Source organism: Xenopus laevis, chromosome 3L (assembly GCF_017654675.1).
Source record: "Xenopus laevis strain J_2021 chromosome 3L, Xenopus_laevis_v10.1, whole genome shotgun sequence".
NCBI lineage: Eukaryota > Metazoa > Chordata > Amphibia > Anura > Pipidae > Xenopus > Xenopus laevis.
The window spans coordinates 13750296-13770420 of record NC_054375.1 but is presented as its reverse complement, the minus strand read 5'-3'; the positions used below and the strand labels follow the sequence as shown (position 1 = coordinate 13770420).

Genomic DNA, 20125 nt, shown 5'->3' with positions numbered 1-20125 from the left:
GAACAAATAAGTATGGGCGCACCCTACAACATATTTCTATAACTGGAAAATCATTTTATACCTTTCTTTAAAGGAGAACTAAAGCCTAACTAAATATGTAGCTATAAATGTTTTACATTATGTTTTGTGCTTCTGTACCAGCCCAAGGCAACCACAGCCCTTTAGCTGTAAAAATGTGTCTCCAAAGATGCCCCAGTAGCTCCCCATCTTCTTTTCTGCTGATTCACTGCACATGCTCTGTGCTGCTGTCACTTACTGAGCTTAGGGACCCACTCACAATATACAGTACACATAGAATAGAAATGTCACAATATAAGGCTGATTAGAAATTAATACACATAATTACTACATGGCAGCACAGAAACCAGTGCAATTAGCACCAGAATTTAATAATCAGCAAACCTGTAGCATCAGCTTATATTACAGGGGAAGCTAATTTTCTGCTGGATAATTAGTGACGAGCCCTAAGCTTAGCTTCTCAACAGCCAATCAGAGCCCACTAAGCATGTGAGTGTCACAGACACTTTCCAAGATGGTGACCCCCTGTGACAAGTTTGAAGTCCTGGATCATTGCTGCTATTGACAAGCTGAAACTTTAGCCTCGTGCAATAAGTTCACTATATAAAATATGCCATTTTTAGCCCTATTCATTTTTAGGGTTTATTTCTCCTTTAAAGGGGTTGTTCACTTTTGAATTAAAGTTTAGTATGACGTAGAGAGTAAAATTGGCAAACGGTTTTTATTTGAGTTATTTCGCTTTTAATTCAGCAGCGCTACAGTGTGCAATTTCGGTTATACAAATAATCCTAGCGAGAGACTGGAATACGAATAGAAAGATGAGCAATAAAAAAACTAGCAATGACGATCCATTTGTAGCCTTACAGGGCATTTGATGTTTACATGGGGTCAGTGACCCCCATTTGAAAGCTGTAGAGAGTTAAAAGAAGGCAATTCATTCCAAATCTATAAAAATAAATAAATAATGAAGACCAATGGAAAAGTTCCTTAGAACTGGTCATTGTATAACATACTAAAAGTAAACTTGAAGGTGAACCACCCCTTTATGGAGACAGGAAGCATTAAACCTGTTCTATCTTTCTTTGTTTTGGGCACCGAGACAGAGATAGGCCAAGAGCCACCTACAGGGCACCTTTTTTATTGCACCCTCTTGAAAACATCAAAGAGGTACCACCACCAATAACAGGTTCGATATCACGGACAAGTAAATTAAAATTCACTGGGGAACTGGGGTGCCAATGTGTTAGGCACCCAGTGAATATCATTTCTAACCTCAGACTCTAGGCCCAGTGCTCCTGTCTGCTGATAAGTGCCCAGCAGCCCAGTGTACTATTGCTGCTATTCAGGCAGATTATTTACTGGACAGGTTTAAAAACCCTGTTGGGTGAGAGCCGCATTGCCTGGCTGATAAGGTCCTCTCCTGACAGCAGGAATAGGTTGCGATTATGATCCAATGGACAAGGTGGCCATATCAGGCAAAGATCTACTCTTTAGCAACCTTGCCGAACAAGCGGATCTTAATGTCTATATTCAAGTATATGCAACACGTTCATAGTCACTGAGTGGATTTCAGACAAAACACTGTAGGAAACGATGAATAATTCCATTGCGTTAATGAAGAATATTGGCATAGGCGGCATCCCCAATCCAAAACAAACCCCCATCGCTGCAGGTGCCAGAGCTCGCCGAGTCAACGTTCCACAGTGTTCTGAGGACGTAAGAGGCTTTGAGTGTGCGGCCAAGTTCCACGTAAGAGAGAGCTACTCAGGCTTCTACACGTGGCCTTCTCCCTCATTGTACTGGAGGAGTTGGCCAGTGCCCAGCCAGGCGGATGAGATGTCCTGCGGGAGGCAAAGTCTGAATGGAGATGAATTGGAAGGAAAGTGGGAGGTAATTGATGCATTTAGCAAAACCCAGAGTGCAGCTTGATTAGGGGAACTGCAATAACCCCTTGGGAGGCAATTACATTGGCCCAAGGTGTTTCCATAATGAAACGAAATGTCATTCCAAGCACCTTTCCAATAGGCATTCATTAAAAACGTTCGATTGCTGGAATTGAATTGTCTCAGTTGTCTATCTGCCGGTTTATATACTCTGCACTGCCGGTTCTGACTCCTGAGACAAATGTAGCCTTCACAGACCTGGAGGAAAACTGACTTGTGCGACTATTGTTTCAACAATCAGAACCAGGAGTGAGACAGAAAGGGAATAAATAAATACTGGTTTTGTGCACTTCTGGGCTAGAGGCTTGTATGCTGAATATCCCTTCATTTCCTCTAGGTGATGAGTCCCTTCCTGTTTCCTGTAATTAAGCAATCCATTATCCTATTTCCTTCTCTCTTCCTCAACCCCCTTATCTTTTTCCCCACACTCAAATCACATCCCATCATAAAACTGCCCTATCACTGCCCAGGCTTCAATCTTCCTGAATGGGAAACTAGAGACAGATCAATGAACCCAGCAACCATTGGGTTAAGCATCATGCCCTTTAGGGCACCAGGGGCAGGGCACTGATAGGAGAACTCTAATGAAGTTGTGGCCCCTTACTGTGTAGATTGGATGTGTCCTTAAAAGTGTTGTGCAATATGGGTGCCTGTTGAAGTTGAACTTACCCTTTAATTGGATCAGTCATCATGTCTGCTTTTATGGTGTCACAAGGCTTTATATGGTTTTGGATCCAACCTGAAGGAAGATCCAAATCCCCTTTGAGTATAAGTTCCCTGTTACAGTGATGGCTTCTGTATAGAGCAAATCTATTTATATTCCCGTGCTTATCTGCCGCTCCGAATTTCATGTATTTTCTGTCTGGTTGATGCTTGGAATGTTCCGATACCAGATGTTTATAAAAAGTGTTATTCAGATCCGGTAATTTCAGGAAAAACATGAATCAAAACAAAGACAATAAAAAAATACCATTTAATAAGGTTTGAGAAAAACAACAACTACTTATCTACTACATAGATCATTTGTTCTGCCGGCCTTCAGTTCTGTGGGGTTCTGACCCAGAGATAAGGATATGGAGCAAGTGTCATAAATTTGGAGCAATAATAGACTAGAATAATCTGATAAATATGATGGCTGCTTCTTCATTTGCTCAACCAGACACCACTTCAGTCTTCATGGAAGGTCTATTAGGGTGAGATGGTGCCTATAGTAACAGTGGATAATAGTCTCTGGGAAGGGAGTGTGACTGTGGGATAGCAGGTATAGTAGGGAGAGATGGTGCCTATAGTAACAGTGGGATAATAGTCTCTGGGAAGGGAGTGTGACTGTGGGATAGCAGGTATAGTAGGGAGAGATGGTGCCTATAGTAACAGTGGATAATAGTCTCTGGGAAGGGAGTGTGACTGTGGGATAGCAGGTATAGTAAGGGAGAGATGGTGTCTATAGTAGCAGTGGATAATAGTCTCTGGGAAGGGAGTGTGACTGTGGGATAGCAGGTATAGTAGGGAGAGATGGTGTCTATAGTAACAGTGGATAATAGTCTCTGGGAAGGGAGTGTGACTGTGGGATAGCAGGTATAGTAGGGAGAGATGGTGCCTATAGTAACAGTGGATAATAGTCTCTGGGAAGGGAGTGTGACTGTGGGATAGCAGGTATAGTAGGGAGAGATGGTGCCTATAGTAACAGTGGGATAATAGTCTCTGGGAAGGGAGTGTGACTGTGGGATAGCAGGTATAGTAGGGAGAGATGGTGCCTATAGTAACAGTGGATAATAGTCTCTGGGAAGGGAGTGTGACTGTGGGATAGCAGGTATAGTAGGGAGAGATGGTGCCTATAGTAACAGTGGGATAATAGTCTCTGGGAAGGGAGTGTGGCTGTGGGATAGCAGGTATAGTAGGGAGAGATGGTGTCTATAGTAACAGTGGATAATAGTCTCTGGGAAGGGAGTGTGACTGTGGGATAGCAGGTATAGTAGGGAGAGATGGTGCCTATAGTAACAGTGGGATAATAGTCTCTGGGAAGGGAGTGTGACTGTGGGATAGCAGGTATAGTAGGGAGAGATGGTGCCTATAGTAACAGTGGATAATAGTCTCTGGGAAGGGAGTGTGACTGTGGGATAGCAGGTATAGTAAGGGAGAGATGGTGTCTATAGTAGCAGTGGATAATAGTCTCTGGGAAGGGAGTGTGACTGTGGGATAGCAGGTATAGTAGGGAGAGATGGTGCCTATAGTAACAGTGGATAATAGTCTCTGGGAAGGGAGTGTGACTGTGGGATAGCAGGTATAGTAAGGGAGAGATGGTGTCTATAGTAACAGTGGATAATAGTCTCTGGGAAGGGAGTGTGACTGTGGGATAGCAGGTATAGTAGGGAGAGATGGTGCCTATAGTAACAGTGGATAATAGTCTCTGGGAAGGGAGTGTGACTGTGGGATAGCAGGTATAGTAGGGAGAGATGGTGTCTATAGTAACAGTGGATAATAGTCTCTGGGAAGGGAGTGTGACTGTGGGATAGCAGGTATAGTAGGGAGAGATGGTGTCTATAGTAACAGTGGATAATAGTCTCTGGGAAGGGAGTGTGACTGTGGAATAGCAGGTATAGTAGGGAGAGATGGTGCCTATAGTAACAGTGGATAATAGTCTCTGGGAAGGGAGTGTGACTGTGGGATAGCAGGTATAGTAAGGGAGAGATGGTGTCTATAGTAACAGTGGATAATAGTCTCTGGGAAGGGAGTGTGACTGTGGGATAGCAGGTATAGTAGGGAGAGATGGTGTCTATAGTAACAGTGGATAATAGTCTCTGGGAAGGGAGTGTGACTGTGGGATAGCAGGTATAGTAGGGAGAGATGGTGCCTATAGTAACAGTGGGATAATAGTCTCTGGGAAGGGAGTGTGACTGTGGGATAGCAGGTATAGTAGGGAGAGATGGTGCCTATAGTAACAGTGGATAATAGTCTCTGGGAAGGGAGTGTGACTGTGGGATAGCAGGTATAGTAAGGGAGAGATGGTGTCTATAGTAGCAGTGGATAATAGTCTCTGGGAAGGGAGTGTGACTGTGGGATAGCAGGTATAGTAGGGAGAGATGGTGCCTATAGTAACAGTGGATAATAGTCTCTGGGAAGGGAGTGTGACTGTGGGATAGCAGGTATAGTAAGGGAGAGATGGTGTCTATAGTAACAGTGGATAATAGTCTCTGGGAAGGGAGTGTGACTGTGGGATAGCAGGTATAGTAGGGAGAGATGGTGCCTATAGTAACAGTGGATAATAGTCTCTGGGAAGGGAGTGTGACTGTGGGATAGCAGGTATAGTAGGGAGAGATGGTGTCTATAGTAACAGTGGATAATAGTCTCTGGGAAGGGAGTGTGACTGTGGGATAGCAGGTATAGTAGGGAGAGATGGTGTCTATAGTAACAGTGGATAATAGTCTCTGGGAAGGGAGTGTGACTGTGGAATAGCAGGTATAGTAGGGAGAGATGGTGCCTATAGTAACAGTGGATAATAGTCTCTGGGAAGGGAGTGTGACTGTGGGATAGCAGGTATAGTAAGGGAGAGATGGTGTCTATAGTAACAGTGGATAATAGTCTCTGGGAAGGGAGTGTGACTGTGGGATAGCAGGTATAGTAGGGAGAGATGGTGCCTATAGTAACAGTGGATAATAGTCTCTGGGAAGGGAGTGTGACTGTGGGATAGCAGGTATAGTAAGGGAGAGATGGTGTCTATAGTAACAGTGGATAATAGTCTCTGGGAAGGGAGTGTGACTGTGGGATAGCAGGTATAGTAGGGAGAGATGGTGCCTATAGTAACAGTGGATAATAGTCTCTGGGAAGGGAGTGTGACTGTGGGATAGCAGGTATAGTAAGGGAGAGATGGTGTCTATAGTAACAGTGGATAATAGTCTCTGGGAAGGGAGTGTGACTGTGGGATAGCAGGTATAGTAGGGAGAGATGGTGCCTATAGTAACAGTGGATAATAGTCTCTGGGAAGGGAGTGTGACTGTGGGATAGCAGGTATAGTAAGGGAGAGATGGTGTCTATAGTAACAGTGGATAATAGTCTCTGGGAAGGGAGTGTGACTGTGGGATAGCAGGTATAGTAGGGAGAGATGGTGCCTATAGTAACAGTGGATAATAGTCTCTGGGAAGGGAGTGTGACTGTGGGATAGCAGGTATAGTAAGGGAGAGATGGTGTCTATAGTAACAGTGGATAATAGTCTCTGGGAAGGGAGTGTGACTGTGGGATAGCAGGTATAGTAGGGAGAGATGGTGTCTATAGTAACAGTGGATGATAGTCTCTGGGAAGGGAGTGTGACTGTGGGATAGCAGGTATAGTAGGGAGAGATGGTGTCTATAGTAACAGTGGATAATAGTCTCTGGGAAGGGAGTGTGACTGTGGGATAGCAGGTATAGTAGGGAGAGATGGTGCCTATAGTAACAGTGGATAATAGTCTCTGGGAAGGGAGTGTGACTGTGGGATAGCAGGTATAGTAGGGAGAGATGGTGTCTATAGTAACAGTGGATAATAGTCTCTGGGAAGGGAGTGTGACTGTGGGATAGCAGGTATAGTAGGGAGAGATGGTGTCTATAGTAACAGTGGATAATAGTCTCTGGGAAGGGAGTGTGACTGTGGAATAGCAGGTATAGTAGGGAGAGATGGTGCCTATAGTAACAGTGGATAATAGTCTCTGGGAAGGGAGTGTGACTGTGGGATAGCAGGTATAGTAAGGGAGAGATGGTGTCTATAGTAACAGTGGATAATAGTCTCTGGGAAGGGAGTGTGACTGTGGGTTAGCAGGTATAGTATGGAGAGATGGTGTCTATAGTAACAGTGGTTAATAGTCTCTGGGAAGGGAGTGTGACTGTGGGATAGCAGGTATAGTAGGGAGAGATGGTGCCTATAATAACAGTGGGATAATAGTCTCTGGGAAGGGAGTGTGACTGTGGGATAGCAGGTATAGTAGGGAGAGATGGTGCCTATAGTAACAGTGGATAATAGTCTCTGGGAAGGGAGTGTGACTGTGGGATAGCAGGTATAGTAGGGAGAGATGGTGCCTATAGTAACAGTGGATAATAGTCTCTGGGAAGGGAGTGTGACTGTGGGATAGCAGGTATAGTAGGGAGAGATGGTGTCTATAGTAACAGTGGATAATAGTCTCTGGGAAGGGAGTGTGACTGTGGGATAGCAGGTATAGTATGGAGAGATGGTGCCTATAGTAACAGTGGTTAATAGTCTCTGGGAAGGGAGTGTGACTGTGGGATAGCAGGTATAGTAGGGAGAGATGGTGTCTATAGTAACAGTGGATAATAGTCTCTGGGAAGGGAGTGTTACTGTGCGATAGCAGATATAGTAGGGAGAGATGGTGCCTATAGTAACAGTGGATAATAGTCTCTGGGAAGGGAGTGTGACTGTGGGATAGCAGGTATAGTAGGGAGAGATGGTGTCTATAGTAACAGTGGATGATAGTCTCTGGGAAGGGAGTGTGACTGTGGGATAGCAGGTATAGTAGGGAGAGATGGTGTCTATAGTAACAGTGGATAATAGTCTCTGGGAAGGGAGTGTGACTGTGGGATAGCAGGTATAGTAGGGAGAGATGGTGTCTATAGTAACAGTGGATAATAGTCTCTGGGAAGGGAGTGTGACTGTGGGATAGCAGGTATATTAGGGAGAGATGGTGCCTATAGTAACAGTGGATAATAGTCTCTGGGAAGGGAGTGTGACTGTGGGATAGCAGGTATAGTAGGGAGAGATGGTGTCTATAGTAACAGTGGATAATAGTCTCTGGGAAGGGAGTGTGACTGTGGGATAACAGGTATAGTAGGGAGAGATGGTGTCTATAGTAACAGTGGATAATAGTCTCTGGGAAGGTAGTGTGACTGGGGGATAGCAGGTATAGTAGGGGGAGATGGTGCCTATAGTAACAGTGGATAATAGTCTTTGGGAAGGGAGTGTGACTGTGGGATAGCAGGTATAGTAGGGAGAGACGGTGTCTATAGTAACAGTGGGATAATAATCACTGGGAAGGGAATGTGACTGTGGGATAGCAGGTATAGTATGGAGAGATTGTGCCTAAAGTAACAGTGGGATAATAGTCTTTGGGAAGGGAGTGTGACTGTGGGATAGCAGGTATAGTAGGGAGAGATGGTGCCTATAGTAACAGTGGATAATAGTCTCTGGGAAGGGAGTGTGACTGTGGGATAGTAGGGAGATATGGTGTCTATAGTAACAGTGGATAATAGTCTCTGGGAAGGGAGTGTGACTGAGGGATAGCAGGTATAGTAGGGGGAGATGGTGCCTATAGTAACAGTGGATAATAGTCTCTGGGAAGGGAGTGTGACTGTGGGATAGCAGGTATAGTAGGGAAAGATTGTGCCTATAGTAACAGTGGGATAATAGTCTCTGGAAAGGGAGTGTGACTGTGGGATAGCAGGTATAGTAGGGAGAGATGGTGTCTATAGTAACAGTGGATAATAGTCTCTGGGAAGGGAGTGTTACTGTGGGATAGCAGGTATAGTAGGGAGAGATGGTGCCTATAGTAACAGTGAGATAATAGTCTCTGGGAAGGGAGTGTGACTGTGGGATAGCAGGTATAGTAGGGAGAGATGGTGTCTATAGTAACAGTGGGATAATAGTCTCTGGGAAGGGAGTGTGACTGTGGGATAGCAGGTATAGTAGGGAGAGATGGTGCCTATAGTAACAGTGGGATAATAATCACTGGGAAGGGAATGTGACTGTGGGATAACAGGTATAGTAGGGAGAGATTGTGCCTATAGTAACAGTGGGATAATAGTCTCTGGGAAGGGAGTGTGACTGTGGGATAGCAGGTATAGTAGGGAGAGATTGTGCCTATAGTAACAGTGGGATAATAATCACTGGGAAGGGAATGTGACTGTGGGATAACAGGTATAGTAGGGAGAGATTGTGCCTATAGTAACAGTGGGATAATAGTCTCTGGGAAGGGAGTGTGACTGTGGGATAGCAGGTATAGTAGGGAGAGATGGTGCCTATAGTAACAGTGGATAATAGTCTCTGGGAAGGGAGTGTGACTGTGGGATAGCAGGTATAGTAGGGAGAGATGGTGCCTATAGTAACAGTGGGATATTAGTCTCTGGGAAGGGAGTGTGACTGTGGGATAGCAGGTATAGTAGGGAGAGATGGTGTCTATAGTAACAGTGGATAATAGTCTCTGGGAAGGGAGTGTGACTGTGGGATAGCAGGTATAGTAGGGAGAGATGGTGCCTATAGTAACAGTGGATAATAGTCTCTGGGAAGGGAGTGTGACTTTGGGATAGCAGGTATAGTAGGGAGAGATGGTGTTTATAGTAACAGTGGATAATAGTCTCTGGGAAGGGAGTGTGACTGTGGGATAGCAGGTATAGTAGGGAGAGATGGTGTTTATAGTAACAGTGGATAATAGTCTCTGGGAAGGGAGTGTGACTGTGGGATAGCAGGTATAGTAGGGAGAGATGGTGCCTATAGTAACAATTGAAATACTAAAGCTTTACTGGGCTGGGGGCAAAATTTGCAGCGTGCTCCCCCCAAACCTTTTCCCAAAAACACAGTTTAAATGTTTAAAAGCAGAGATTGCCAAAAGTGATAGAAGCAGACTCCATTCTCCTGTAGATAAAGACCATTAATGTCAGAAGAGCAAGGCAAGTGGCTACTAATTCAGCAACATTAAGAACAATATAAATGACATTGAGATGATTCACATGATTAAGATGATGGGGGTTTCTTTATTTCAGGAGCTGCTGGTAGAAATGAATCAACGCTGTCAGGGAATGCTGGGAATTGTAGTCCAATAATAACAAATAAATATTTATAATTTCACTGTTTTAATTGTAAATCCTGTGAGTAAATTGAAAAATAGGTTCAAGAGGTTGTGGGAATTAGAGCAGACATTAGGAGGAGAGTGAGTGCAGCCTGTAACTCAGAGTAAGTGGCTACTAATAGCCAGAGGAACGATGCCCCGCCCTGCCAGGCTCTGGGCACTATCCAGCTCATGCCAAGGGAGATGCCCCAGCAGTGCGCCGGTTAAAGTGGGGGCGGGGCCCGGCGCTGTGATTGGAGGCTGCTAATCCCTGGGATCGGATCGTGCGGATTATGAGCGATCAGAGCGCAGAGAGGAGCAGAAGGGGCGCAGAGAGGAGAGGAGGGAATGTGCCAGTGGAGAGGGGCACCGGGGGCTCCATTTACTCACTCGCTGTAGAGAACCGGGGGGAAAGTTTGGGGCAGTGATCAGTGTTCGCCCCCGACTCATGGCGTGACCCCCGGGCAAGATGTGGCGGAGTTTAGCGCTGATCTGGATTCTGCTCCAGGAGCTCGGGGCACAGACGCAAATTCCCACCGACACGTGAGTTTATTATTGGCCCAAATTCCTTATTTCTGCCCCACAACATGTATAATTATTCGTCCACTTGCTCCCAACCCCTGCTCTATACTAATACCTCCATAATTGCCCCTACCCCTACTATTAACACATGTACCCATTACTATTTACCCCTACTATACAACACAAATATAACTGCCCCCTATTTACCCTTACTATACCAACACATGTATAACTGCCCCTACCCATTACTATTTACCCCTACTATACCAACACATATATAACTGCCCCTTGTTGTTTACTCCTACTATACCAACACATATATAACTGCCCCCTATTTACCCCTACTATACCAACACATATATAACTGCCCCTTGTTATTTACCCCTACTATACCAACACATGTATAACTGCCTCTATCGCCTGTTATTTACCCCTGCTATACCAACACATATATAACTGCCCCTACCCCTTGTTATTTACCCCTACTATACCAACACATATATAACTGCCCCTACCCCTTGTTATTTACCCCTACTATACCAACACATATATAACTACCCCTTGTTATTTACGCCTACTATACCAACACATATATAACTACCCCTTGTTATTTACCCCTACTATACCAACACATATATAACTACCCCTTGTTATTTACCCCTACTATACCAACACATGTATAACTGCCCCTCCCCCTTGTTATTTACCCCTACTATACCAACACATATATAACTACCCCTTGTTATTTACCCCTACTATACCAACACAAATATAACTACCCCTTGTTATTTACCCCTACTATACCAACACATATATAACTACCCCTTGTTATTTACCCCTACTATACCAACACATGTATAACTGCCTCTACCGCCTGTTATTTACCCCGTGCTATACCAACACATATATAACTGCCCCTACCCCTTGTTATTTACCCCTACTATACCAACACATATATAACTGCCCCTACCCCTTCTTATTTACCCCTACTATACCAACACATATATAACTACCCCTTGTTATTTACCCCTACTATACCAACACATATATAACTACCCCTTGTTATTTACCCCTACTATACCAACACATATATAACTGCCCCTTATTATTTACCCCTACTATACCAACACATATATAACTGCCCCTACCCCTTGCTATCTGCCCCTTCTATTTGAACACATTTATAACTATATAGAATTGTATGTTATTACCCCGAATCCTGATCTGCCCTAGAATACTTACAATAACCAGTGCCTGAGTAGCCCAGCCCCATTGTCTACACCACTATCTACACCAACCAATGTGTAATTACCCCACGTCCCAGTATCTGCCCTTGTAGCTTTATATTCCTTCTAACCAACATGTAATTACCACAAACTCTGCTATCTGCCCCAGAATACTTATAGTACCCAATGCCCACCCCAATATATACCAGTATCTACACTAACCAATGTGTAATTACTCCTTTACCATAAGTATTGGTAGCGCAGTACATAACTGTATGTAACTTTTTAGACTGATTATTTAACCAGTATCCCATATCTGCCCCCAGCATCTTGTGCCAGTCCAATTGCCCCCATCTCTTACATTCTGCCCGGGCACCATTCTACATGTCATTGTGTCTCTTGCCTTGTCTTCTTCTTAATTAGCTCTGAAATTGCTTTCTTATTAAATAATTTCCCTTCTAATTACATCATTCCCTTCTAATTACATCATTCCCTTCTAATTACATCATTCCCTGGTAATGACATCATCTCCTGCTAATTGTCCCAGCAGCCTGTGCAGCCTCCCCTGGCAATTCTACCTAATCACACCTCTCTGCTTAGAGCCCTTGTTCCTTCTATTCATTATTATTTACCCCTGCTCCTGACTCTTTGCCCCCACATTTATTGCACATTGTGTTACAGTAAATTTTTATTTGTATTTTTACTGGACGAGTCTAAAATCGGGTAAATTGTAAAATCAGGGAAATGCATTTTATATTGGTTGGACCACAAAAACTTAAAACGTGTGTATGTAAAATTGAGGTTTCACTGTATTCACTCCGGATTTGCCTTTAACCCTTTATACGCCAGACAATGTAGTCCCAAAAGTGTCATCAATGCGGTTCCTCTAATCAGTCGTGAGTTTCTGCGCCACATACAGGGCACAAAGGTTAAAAGAGCAAGAAAAAACTCTCCTCTAATTACCCCAAGTGCTGGTATGGTTGCCTCAATTTCTTATTTCTCATGTGCCTCTCTCTACTTCCATACTGGGAATATCACCAGCACCAACGTGAAAGCTTTGTTTGCCTAGTCCTTTCTGTTCTCTGCACTGCTGGTTCTGACTTCTGACATAATGTATCAGATGCCAGCAAATGAAAGAGAAGAAAAAAAAAACCTTTAAGTTAACTTTTTAGTTACAATATGTCTAATTTTAAGCAACTTTTTAATTGGCCTTCATTTTCCTTTTTTAATAGTCTATTGCCTTACAGCTCTCAAGGGGGAGGTCACTGACCCCCATACAAAAAACAAATGCTCTGTAAGGCTACTGTTTTTGTCACTTTTTATTACTCATCTTCCTATTCAGGCCTCTCCTATTCATATTTCAGTCTCTTATTCAAATCAGTGCATGGTTGCTAGGGTCATTTGGACCCTAGCAACCAGACTGTTATAATTGTCAACTGGAGAGGTGCTGAATAAAAAGCTAAATAACTCAAAAACCACAAATAATAATAATAAAAAATGAAAACCAATTGCAAATTGTCTCAGCATATTCATCTCTATGTCATACTAACATTTAATTTAAAGGTGAACAACCCCTTTATTCACAGGGCCAATTTTTTAAGCTGCAAAAGTCACCAGTGCAGGGAGCACCGCACCACCATCTTGCTTTCAGGCACCATCTTGCTTTCAGGCACCATCTTGCTTTCAGGCACCATCTTGCTTTCAGGCACAATCTTGCTTTCAGGCTCTGCAGTTCTCTTTGCTGCGCCAGGTTGTGGGCAGGCGCAGTAACTTGGGTTTTCAGTTCCGCCCAGGGGGTCAATGAGGATCCCAGAGATGGGGAGCAAGATGGCAACACAGATCTCCTCAATAATGAAAAATGGACTGACCCAAAACCCATGGGACCCAAAGGTTCACTTGTGAGTTGGGGGGTTAAGGCCAGAAACCCGTTAAAGGGTTAACACTCACTATATTTTTGTAGCCTTTCAGAGCATTTGTTGTTTAAATGGGGTCAGTGATCCCCATTTGAAAGCTGCAGAGAATCAGAATAAAAAGGCAATTAATTCAAAAACTATAAAAAAAATAAACAATGAAGACCAATGGAAAAGTTGCTTAGATTTGGCCATTCTATAACGTACTACAAGTTAACTTGAAGGTGAACCACCTCTTTAATACCCTGTGTATTTGTGGGTCAGTGTGGGCTGAACCCTTCCCTCATCCCACCAGTGTTATCCTTATGCCCAACTTCCATATTCATTTTTTTCACAGCAGCTTTGCTGTGTCCCCTTTCGATTCATGGGTGCCTCAAATGTGGGTGTCTAAATACTAACGGCTCACTGGGTCAGGTTGGGAGCAGGCAGGTTCTGGTCGGGTGACTTTTTTTTTACATTTACATATCCACCTAACTTTAAAACCACTGTAATGAATGAATATATTAGATGAAGTGGATTTTCAGCCTGTATTGCTTCTGTGCAATTGGTCAGCTTTTAAATCTGTAGGAGCAGCATCTGTCCAGGGCCAGAAAGTAAAAAGTAGAGGCAGCTACAAGTCTTTAGTCTGGGTAGTAAAGACAAATTCTATTTCCTGGGACAGTGTCAGACTGGGCCGGTGAGGCCCGGCCCTTGTAAGCCCCGCTGGCCTAGATCCATTCTTGCTCAGAAGCCAATTCCTCCCTCCCTGGCCCCCAGGTAGGCGCAGGTTGTGGCTCGGGGAGTGGGGCCATAGAGCGATTCGTGTCTGGGGTGGCGGGTGCTGGGGCCCCAAGTCCGACACTGGTCAGATCCTCCCATCACTAGTCTGGATCTTGGTGTCTCCTATAAAATGCAAAAGGTGCTGAGCCAATAACTCTCATTTACAAAGCGGCAAATAATCGCCATGTTGTTTTGCACTTTTGCACCCCTGGGTGCAGGTTTTTAGAGCTCCCCCCCAATTAGATATTTGCCCTGGATTCACTGCAGTGTCGAAATTGGGATTCCAGCCTATGATTAAGTGCCCCAATAGGCATGAAACGCGTCAGGCCATGTCCTGAATATATCTTAATATTTTTTTGTATTTTTTTATTTGCTGCTTGATCAGTTTTTGGAGGAATTCACATTTTTGGCTTTGTTCTCATGCCAGGGACCCACTAGAAAACCTTAGACACTGGGCCCACTTTCCAAACTATTATTCCTCCTCTCATCAATCAACCTCTTTATTGTCCTAATCTTTTATATTTACATTCTTCCATTATTAAAGGGGTGGTTCACCTTTAAGGTAACTTTTAATATACTATAGAATGGCCAATTCTAAGCAACCTTTCAATTGGTTTTCATTATTTATTTTTTATAGTTTTATAGTTATTTGTCTTTTTCTTCTGACTCGTTGCAGCTTTCAAATGGGCGTCGCTGACTCCTTCTTAAAAAACAAATGCTCTGTAAGGCTACAAATGTATTGTTATTGCTACTTTTTATTACTCATCTTTCTATTCAGGCCTCTCCTATTCATATTCCAGTCTCTTATTCAAATCAATGCATGGTTGCTAGGGGAATTTGGACCCTAGCTAACAGATTACTTAAAAATGAAAATTGAAGAGCTGCTGAATAAAAAGCTAAATAACTCGAAAACCTCAAATAATAAAACCAATTGCAGATTGTCTCAGAATATCCCTCTCTACATCATACTAACAGTTATCTCAAAGGTGAACAACCCCTTTAAGCATTTTTTTAAGGGAATGACCTTGATATAGGCTAAATGGTTAAAAGCAAGAGGGACCACTGACACCTGGGCCCACCGGAAGTTTTCCTGGTATCCCAAGGGGCCACTGATTCACTGGCACCTTAAGGGCTCTTCTTATAGACGAGTTTTTAGCTGCACTCCACTGCGTTTTGGTTTCATGCGTTCAGCCGCAGCGGAGCGCAGGAGTAGACGCACTGTATTCTTTTCAATGGGGCTGTACTCACACAGACGCATGTAAGCGCCAAACGCAGGTTGGGACGCAGCATGTTGCATTTTTCCTGCATTCGGCGCTTACATGCGTTTGTTTGAGTACAGCCCCATTGAAAAGAATGCAGTGCGTCTACTCCTGCGCTCCCCTGCGGCTGAACACATGAAACCAGAACGCATGGGAGCACAGCTAAAAACACTTGTCTGTAAGAAGAGCCCTTAAGCTGCCCGTGAATCAGTGGCCCATTGGGATTCCAGGAAAACTCTCGGTGGGTAGGGCGGTTGGCCCTACTGGGCGATGCGGGCGGCACAGTGGGGGCCCATGGGGGGTACAGGGGCCCCTGGGACGACAGCCCCTGTGAGCCCTGCACCCACCAGTCCGACCCTGTCCTGGGACACAAAAGAACAAAGGACTTCAGCACCCATCAAGTGTTGAAACTTGTAGTTTAGCTAAGGAAATTAATTATTTTGGCTGCTGAGAATTGTAGTACAGAAACAGACCTGTGTTGGGGATCTGGCCCCCCCCCCATTGTGTTATTCAGCATTGAGTAAGTACAGTGAGTCCCCTCCTAGTAACTCTTCCTGCCGCTGATGGGTTATTTCTGCAGATTTAACTTGTTTTTCAGAGATTTTTGTGTATCTGAGTAAAAAAAACAGGATTTGGCAGCTGTGGGAACAGAACCTGCTGTCTGCTGCCTACAGCCTGCGCTTCCCCAGCTCTGTGTATGGGCAGGCGGGGGGGAGGAATGTGCAGCCAGGGAGTGTGCCCCCCACTAATGTGGGTACAAGGAGATAATGGGTGGGAGGCATTCACAATGAGGGGATACTGGGGTGTATGGGTACAGGAACTAAGTTCTATCAAATCCAGTTCCCAAAGCAAATCCTGAATTCCCTGCTGTGAACTGGAGATGACTTTATTAAAGGGGAACTAAACCCTGCTGCTCCACCACACTTTACTCTGGACTACAAATCTCAGCATACTTCAATATCATCAAGCTTAAACTGAATCTGTTGTGATTTTAATGATGTTGTTTTTGTTTCTAAATGACACTGTTTACACTGCAAATAATTCACTCTATAATATAAAGTTTCATTCCTGAACCAGTCAGTGTATATTTAAGTTGTAATATTGGTGTGTAGGTGCATCTCAGGTCATTTTGCCTGGTCATGTGCTTTCAGAAACAGCCAGCACTTTAGGATGGAACTGCTTTCTGGCAGACTGTTATTTCTTCTACTCAATGTAACTGAATGTGTCGCAGTGGGACCTGGATTTTACTATTAGATCTACCAGGGAGCTGTTATCTTGTGTTAGGGCGCTGCTATCTGGTTACCTTCCCATTGTTCTGTTGTTAGGTTGCTGGGAAACTGACAATATGTCTAGCCCCGTGTCAGATGTCAAAATTAAATTAAAAAAAATCTTTTGAGAAATGGATTACAGTGCAGAATTCTGCTGGCGCAGCACTATTAACTGATGCGTTTTGGGGAAAAATAAACTCCCATGACAGTATCTCTTTAAAGCGGTTGTTCACCTTCCAAACACTTTTTTTTAAGTATAGTTGTTTTCAGATTGTTCCCCAGAAATAAAGATTTTTTTTTTCATTTCCTTATTGTATCAATTCTAACAGCTGCCTGTAATGAAACCCAGGGATTCTGTTCAGCAGGGACAAAGATAAGAAATGTATCAATTTAGAAAAGTTTACAGGGTCGACGACCCCCAAACATCCCAGAGCTGCTTTAGAAGGTGAAAAATTACACTTTACACTTCAATAAATGGTGACACATAGAAAATAGAAAGTCATTGGAAAAAGTCATTATTTCTGGTGAAACAACTAGTTGTTTGAAGGCGAACAACCCCTTTAAAGTGATACTGCCATGGGAAAACGTTTTGTTTTTTTCAAAACACATCAGTTAATAGTGCTGCTCCAGCAGAATTATGCACTGAAATCAATTTTTCAAAAGAGCAAACAGATTTTTCTATATTCAATTTTGAAATCTGACATGGGGCTAGACATATTGTCCGTTTCCCAGCTACCATCAGTCATGTGACTTGTGCTCTGATAAACTTTAGTTACTCTTTACTGCTGTACTGCAAGTTGGAGTGATATCACCCCCTCCCTTCCCGCACCCCCAACAGAACAATGGGAAGGTAACCAGATAGCAGCACCCTAACACAAGATAACAGCTGCCTGGTAGATCTAAAAACAACACTCAATAGTAAAAGCCAAGTCCCACTGAGACTGAGTTACTTTAAGTAGGAGAAATAACAGCCTGCCAGAAAGTAGTTCCAAACTAAAGTGCAGCCACAAGTCACATGACTGGGACAGCTGGGAAACTGACAATATGTCTAGCCCTTGTCAGATTTCAAAATTGAATATACAAAAATCTGTTTGCTCTTTTGAGAAATGGATTTCAGTGCAGAATTTGCTGAAGTAGCACTATTAACTGATGTGTTTTGAAAAAGAACATGTTTTCCCATGATAGTATCATTTTAAGGCATGCTGGGAGCTGTAGTCCAGTTATATTCTTAAAGCAATATCGCTCAATAAAACATTTTTTCCCAGCTCCCCAGGGCCCTCAGCCACATTAATATATAAAAAGAATCCTCCAATGACAATCCCTGTTGATCCGCGTAAATGTGGTCCTGAGATTGGAGTTGGAAGCAATCATTATTTGGAATGCGGCAGGGGGGTGGTGTCTTGGCCTCCACGGTCATTAGTGCAATTAGTGTAATGGGATTGGCCGTTTCTTCATCCAGATTAAGGTTTCCCTGGAACTGGGCGAACATTTCCAGGATCCAACTTTCTCCTTCTCTTTATTCCCAGGGTTAAAATCTGGGCTGATGCATTCGGCGGGGAGGTGTATTCCTTGGTCACCAGGTACTCCGGGTCCCTCCTCTTGCAGAAGGTGAGTATCCTGCCCTTACCTGTGTTATCTGCTACTCTCTAATGTGTCCTTCTATTAATTTTAGGGGGGTGGCATAGCAGCCCTTGTTCCACAGAGCTTACAATCTAGACTTATTGTGCAGAGTCTGGTACCGTTTGGAGCACCATAGGAGTAGGGCTGAATCCCAGGGCAGATGAACGTGGACATTGTTAGGCCACACCCCTATATACAATGGCCACACCCCTATACACAGTGGCCACACCCAGCCAACTCCCCAATCTCACATATGCATTCGTGCTTTCTCTCCTTTTATGAATTGGGACTGCCCTGCCTTGGGTTATTGCCCAGGTGCAAATATGCCCAGTGTTGATAACCGAGACCCATTAAATTTATCCAGGTGCAGCAACCAATCAGCAGACAGCATTTCCTGATCACCTGTTTAAACACTAGCAGCTTATTGGTTTCTGTGAGTTACTGCACTTAAGCTAAATTCACCCTATGTGCTAGTGCCTTAAGAGGGCATTATTGTTGCCACCCAATTTCGGCTGTTTATTAACCCTGCGTCTCACTGGCACCAACCATGGACGTGCCCCATATTCCTGGCTCTGTTCTGCAACTGTCATTGTGATAAGCAGGTCACACAGCCTCCGTGAGGACACCCAGCCGCCCCTGGATTAAGGGTAGCCTGGCTCAGGATTAGTCTAGAGAACATGTGTCTGCTCTGACGTGAGGCCCAAGAGAGAAATGTCTGTGAGCAGAAACATTACAGACTATTCTGTGTAAATAGTCCAGTATTCTAGTGCCACCCTGTTCCACGTGACTACCCAAACCAACCCATTGTACTGGCACCATGTTGTCTGACTGATGTCTGTGACGAGCATGCTGGGAATTGTACAGCAACCACATACCCTCCCCCTTTACTATACCTGCTATTTCACAGCCCCTGTCCCTTCCCAAAAATAATTACCCCACTATTACTATAGGCACCATCTCTCCCTACTATACCTGCTATCCCACAGTCACACTCCCTTCCCAGAGACTATTATCCACTGTTACTATAGACACCATCTCTCCCTACTATACCTGCCTTCAAACAGTCACACTCCCTTCCCAGAGACTATTATCCCACTGTTACTATAGACACCATCTCTCCCTACTATACCTGCTATCCCACAGTCACACTCCCTTCCCAGAGACCATTATCCCACTGTTACTATAGACACCATCTCTCCCTACTATACCTGCTATCCCACAGTCACACTCCCTTCCCAGAGACTATTATCCACTGTTACTATAGGCACCATCTCTCGCTACTATACCTGCTATCCCACAGCCACAGTCCCTTCCCAGAGACTATTATCCCACTGTTACTATAGGCACCATCTCTCCCTACTATACCTGCTATCCCACAGTCACACTCCCTTCCCAGAGACTATTATCCCACTGTTACTATAGGCACCATCTCTCCCTACTATACCTGCTATCCCACAGTCACACTCCCTTCCCAGAGACTATTATCCACTGTTACTATAGGCACCATCTCTCCCTACTATACCTGCTATCCCACAGTCACACTCCCTTCCCAGAGACTATTATCCCACTGTTACTATAGACACCATCTCTCCCTACTATACCTGCTATCCCACAGTCACACTCCCTTCCCAGAGACTATTATCCACTGTTACTATAGACACCATCTCTCCCTACTATACCTGCTATCCCACAGTCACACTCCCTTCCCAGAGACTATTATCCCACTGTTACTATAGACACCATCCCTCCCTACTATACCTGCTATCCAACAGTCACACTCCCTTCCCAGAGACCATTAT

The 20125-nt window shown here is 44.1% G+C and overlaps 1 protein-coding gene across 5 annotated transcripts in view; it reads left to right on the top strand.

The window, feature by feature from the left end:
* Nucleotides 1-10060: 10060 nt before the first annotated feature.
* LOC108704584 (voltage-dependent calcium channel subunit alpha-2/delta-4) overlaps nt 10061-20125 on the top strand; it is a 106135-nt gene continuing 96070 nt past the window's right edge. For 4 of the 5 annotated variants that reach the window (XM_018241177.2, XM_041585923.1, XM_041585925.1 and 1 more), the window contains exons 1-2: nt 10062-10305; nt 18233-18314. In XM_018241177.2, the coding sequence (XP_018096666.1) occupies nt 10232-10305; nt 18233-18314 (156 nt within the window). In that variant the 5' untranslated portion in view covers nt 10062-10231. Of the gene's footprint in view, nt 10306-18232; nt 18315-20125 lie in introns of all 5 variants that reach the window. The other variant, XM_041585924.1, reaches the window with a different exon arrangement.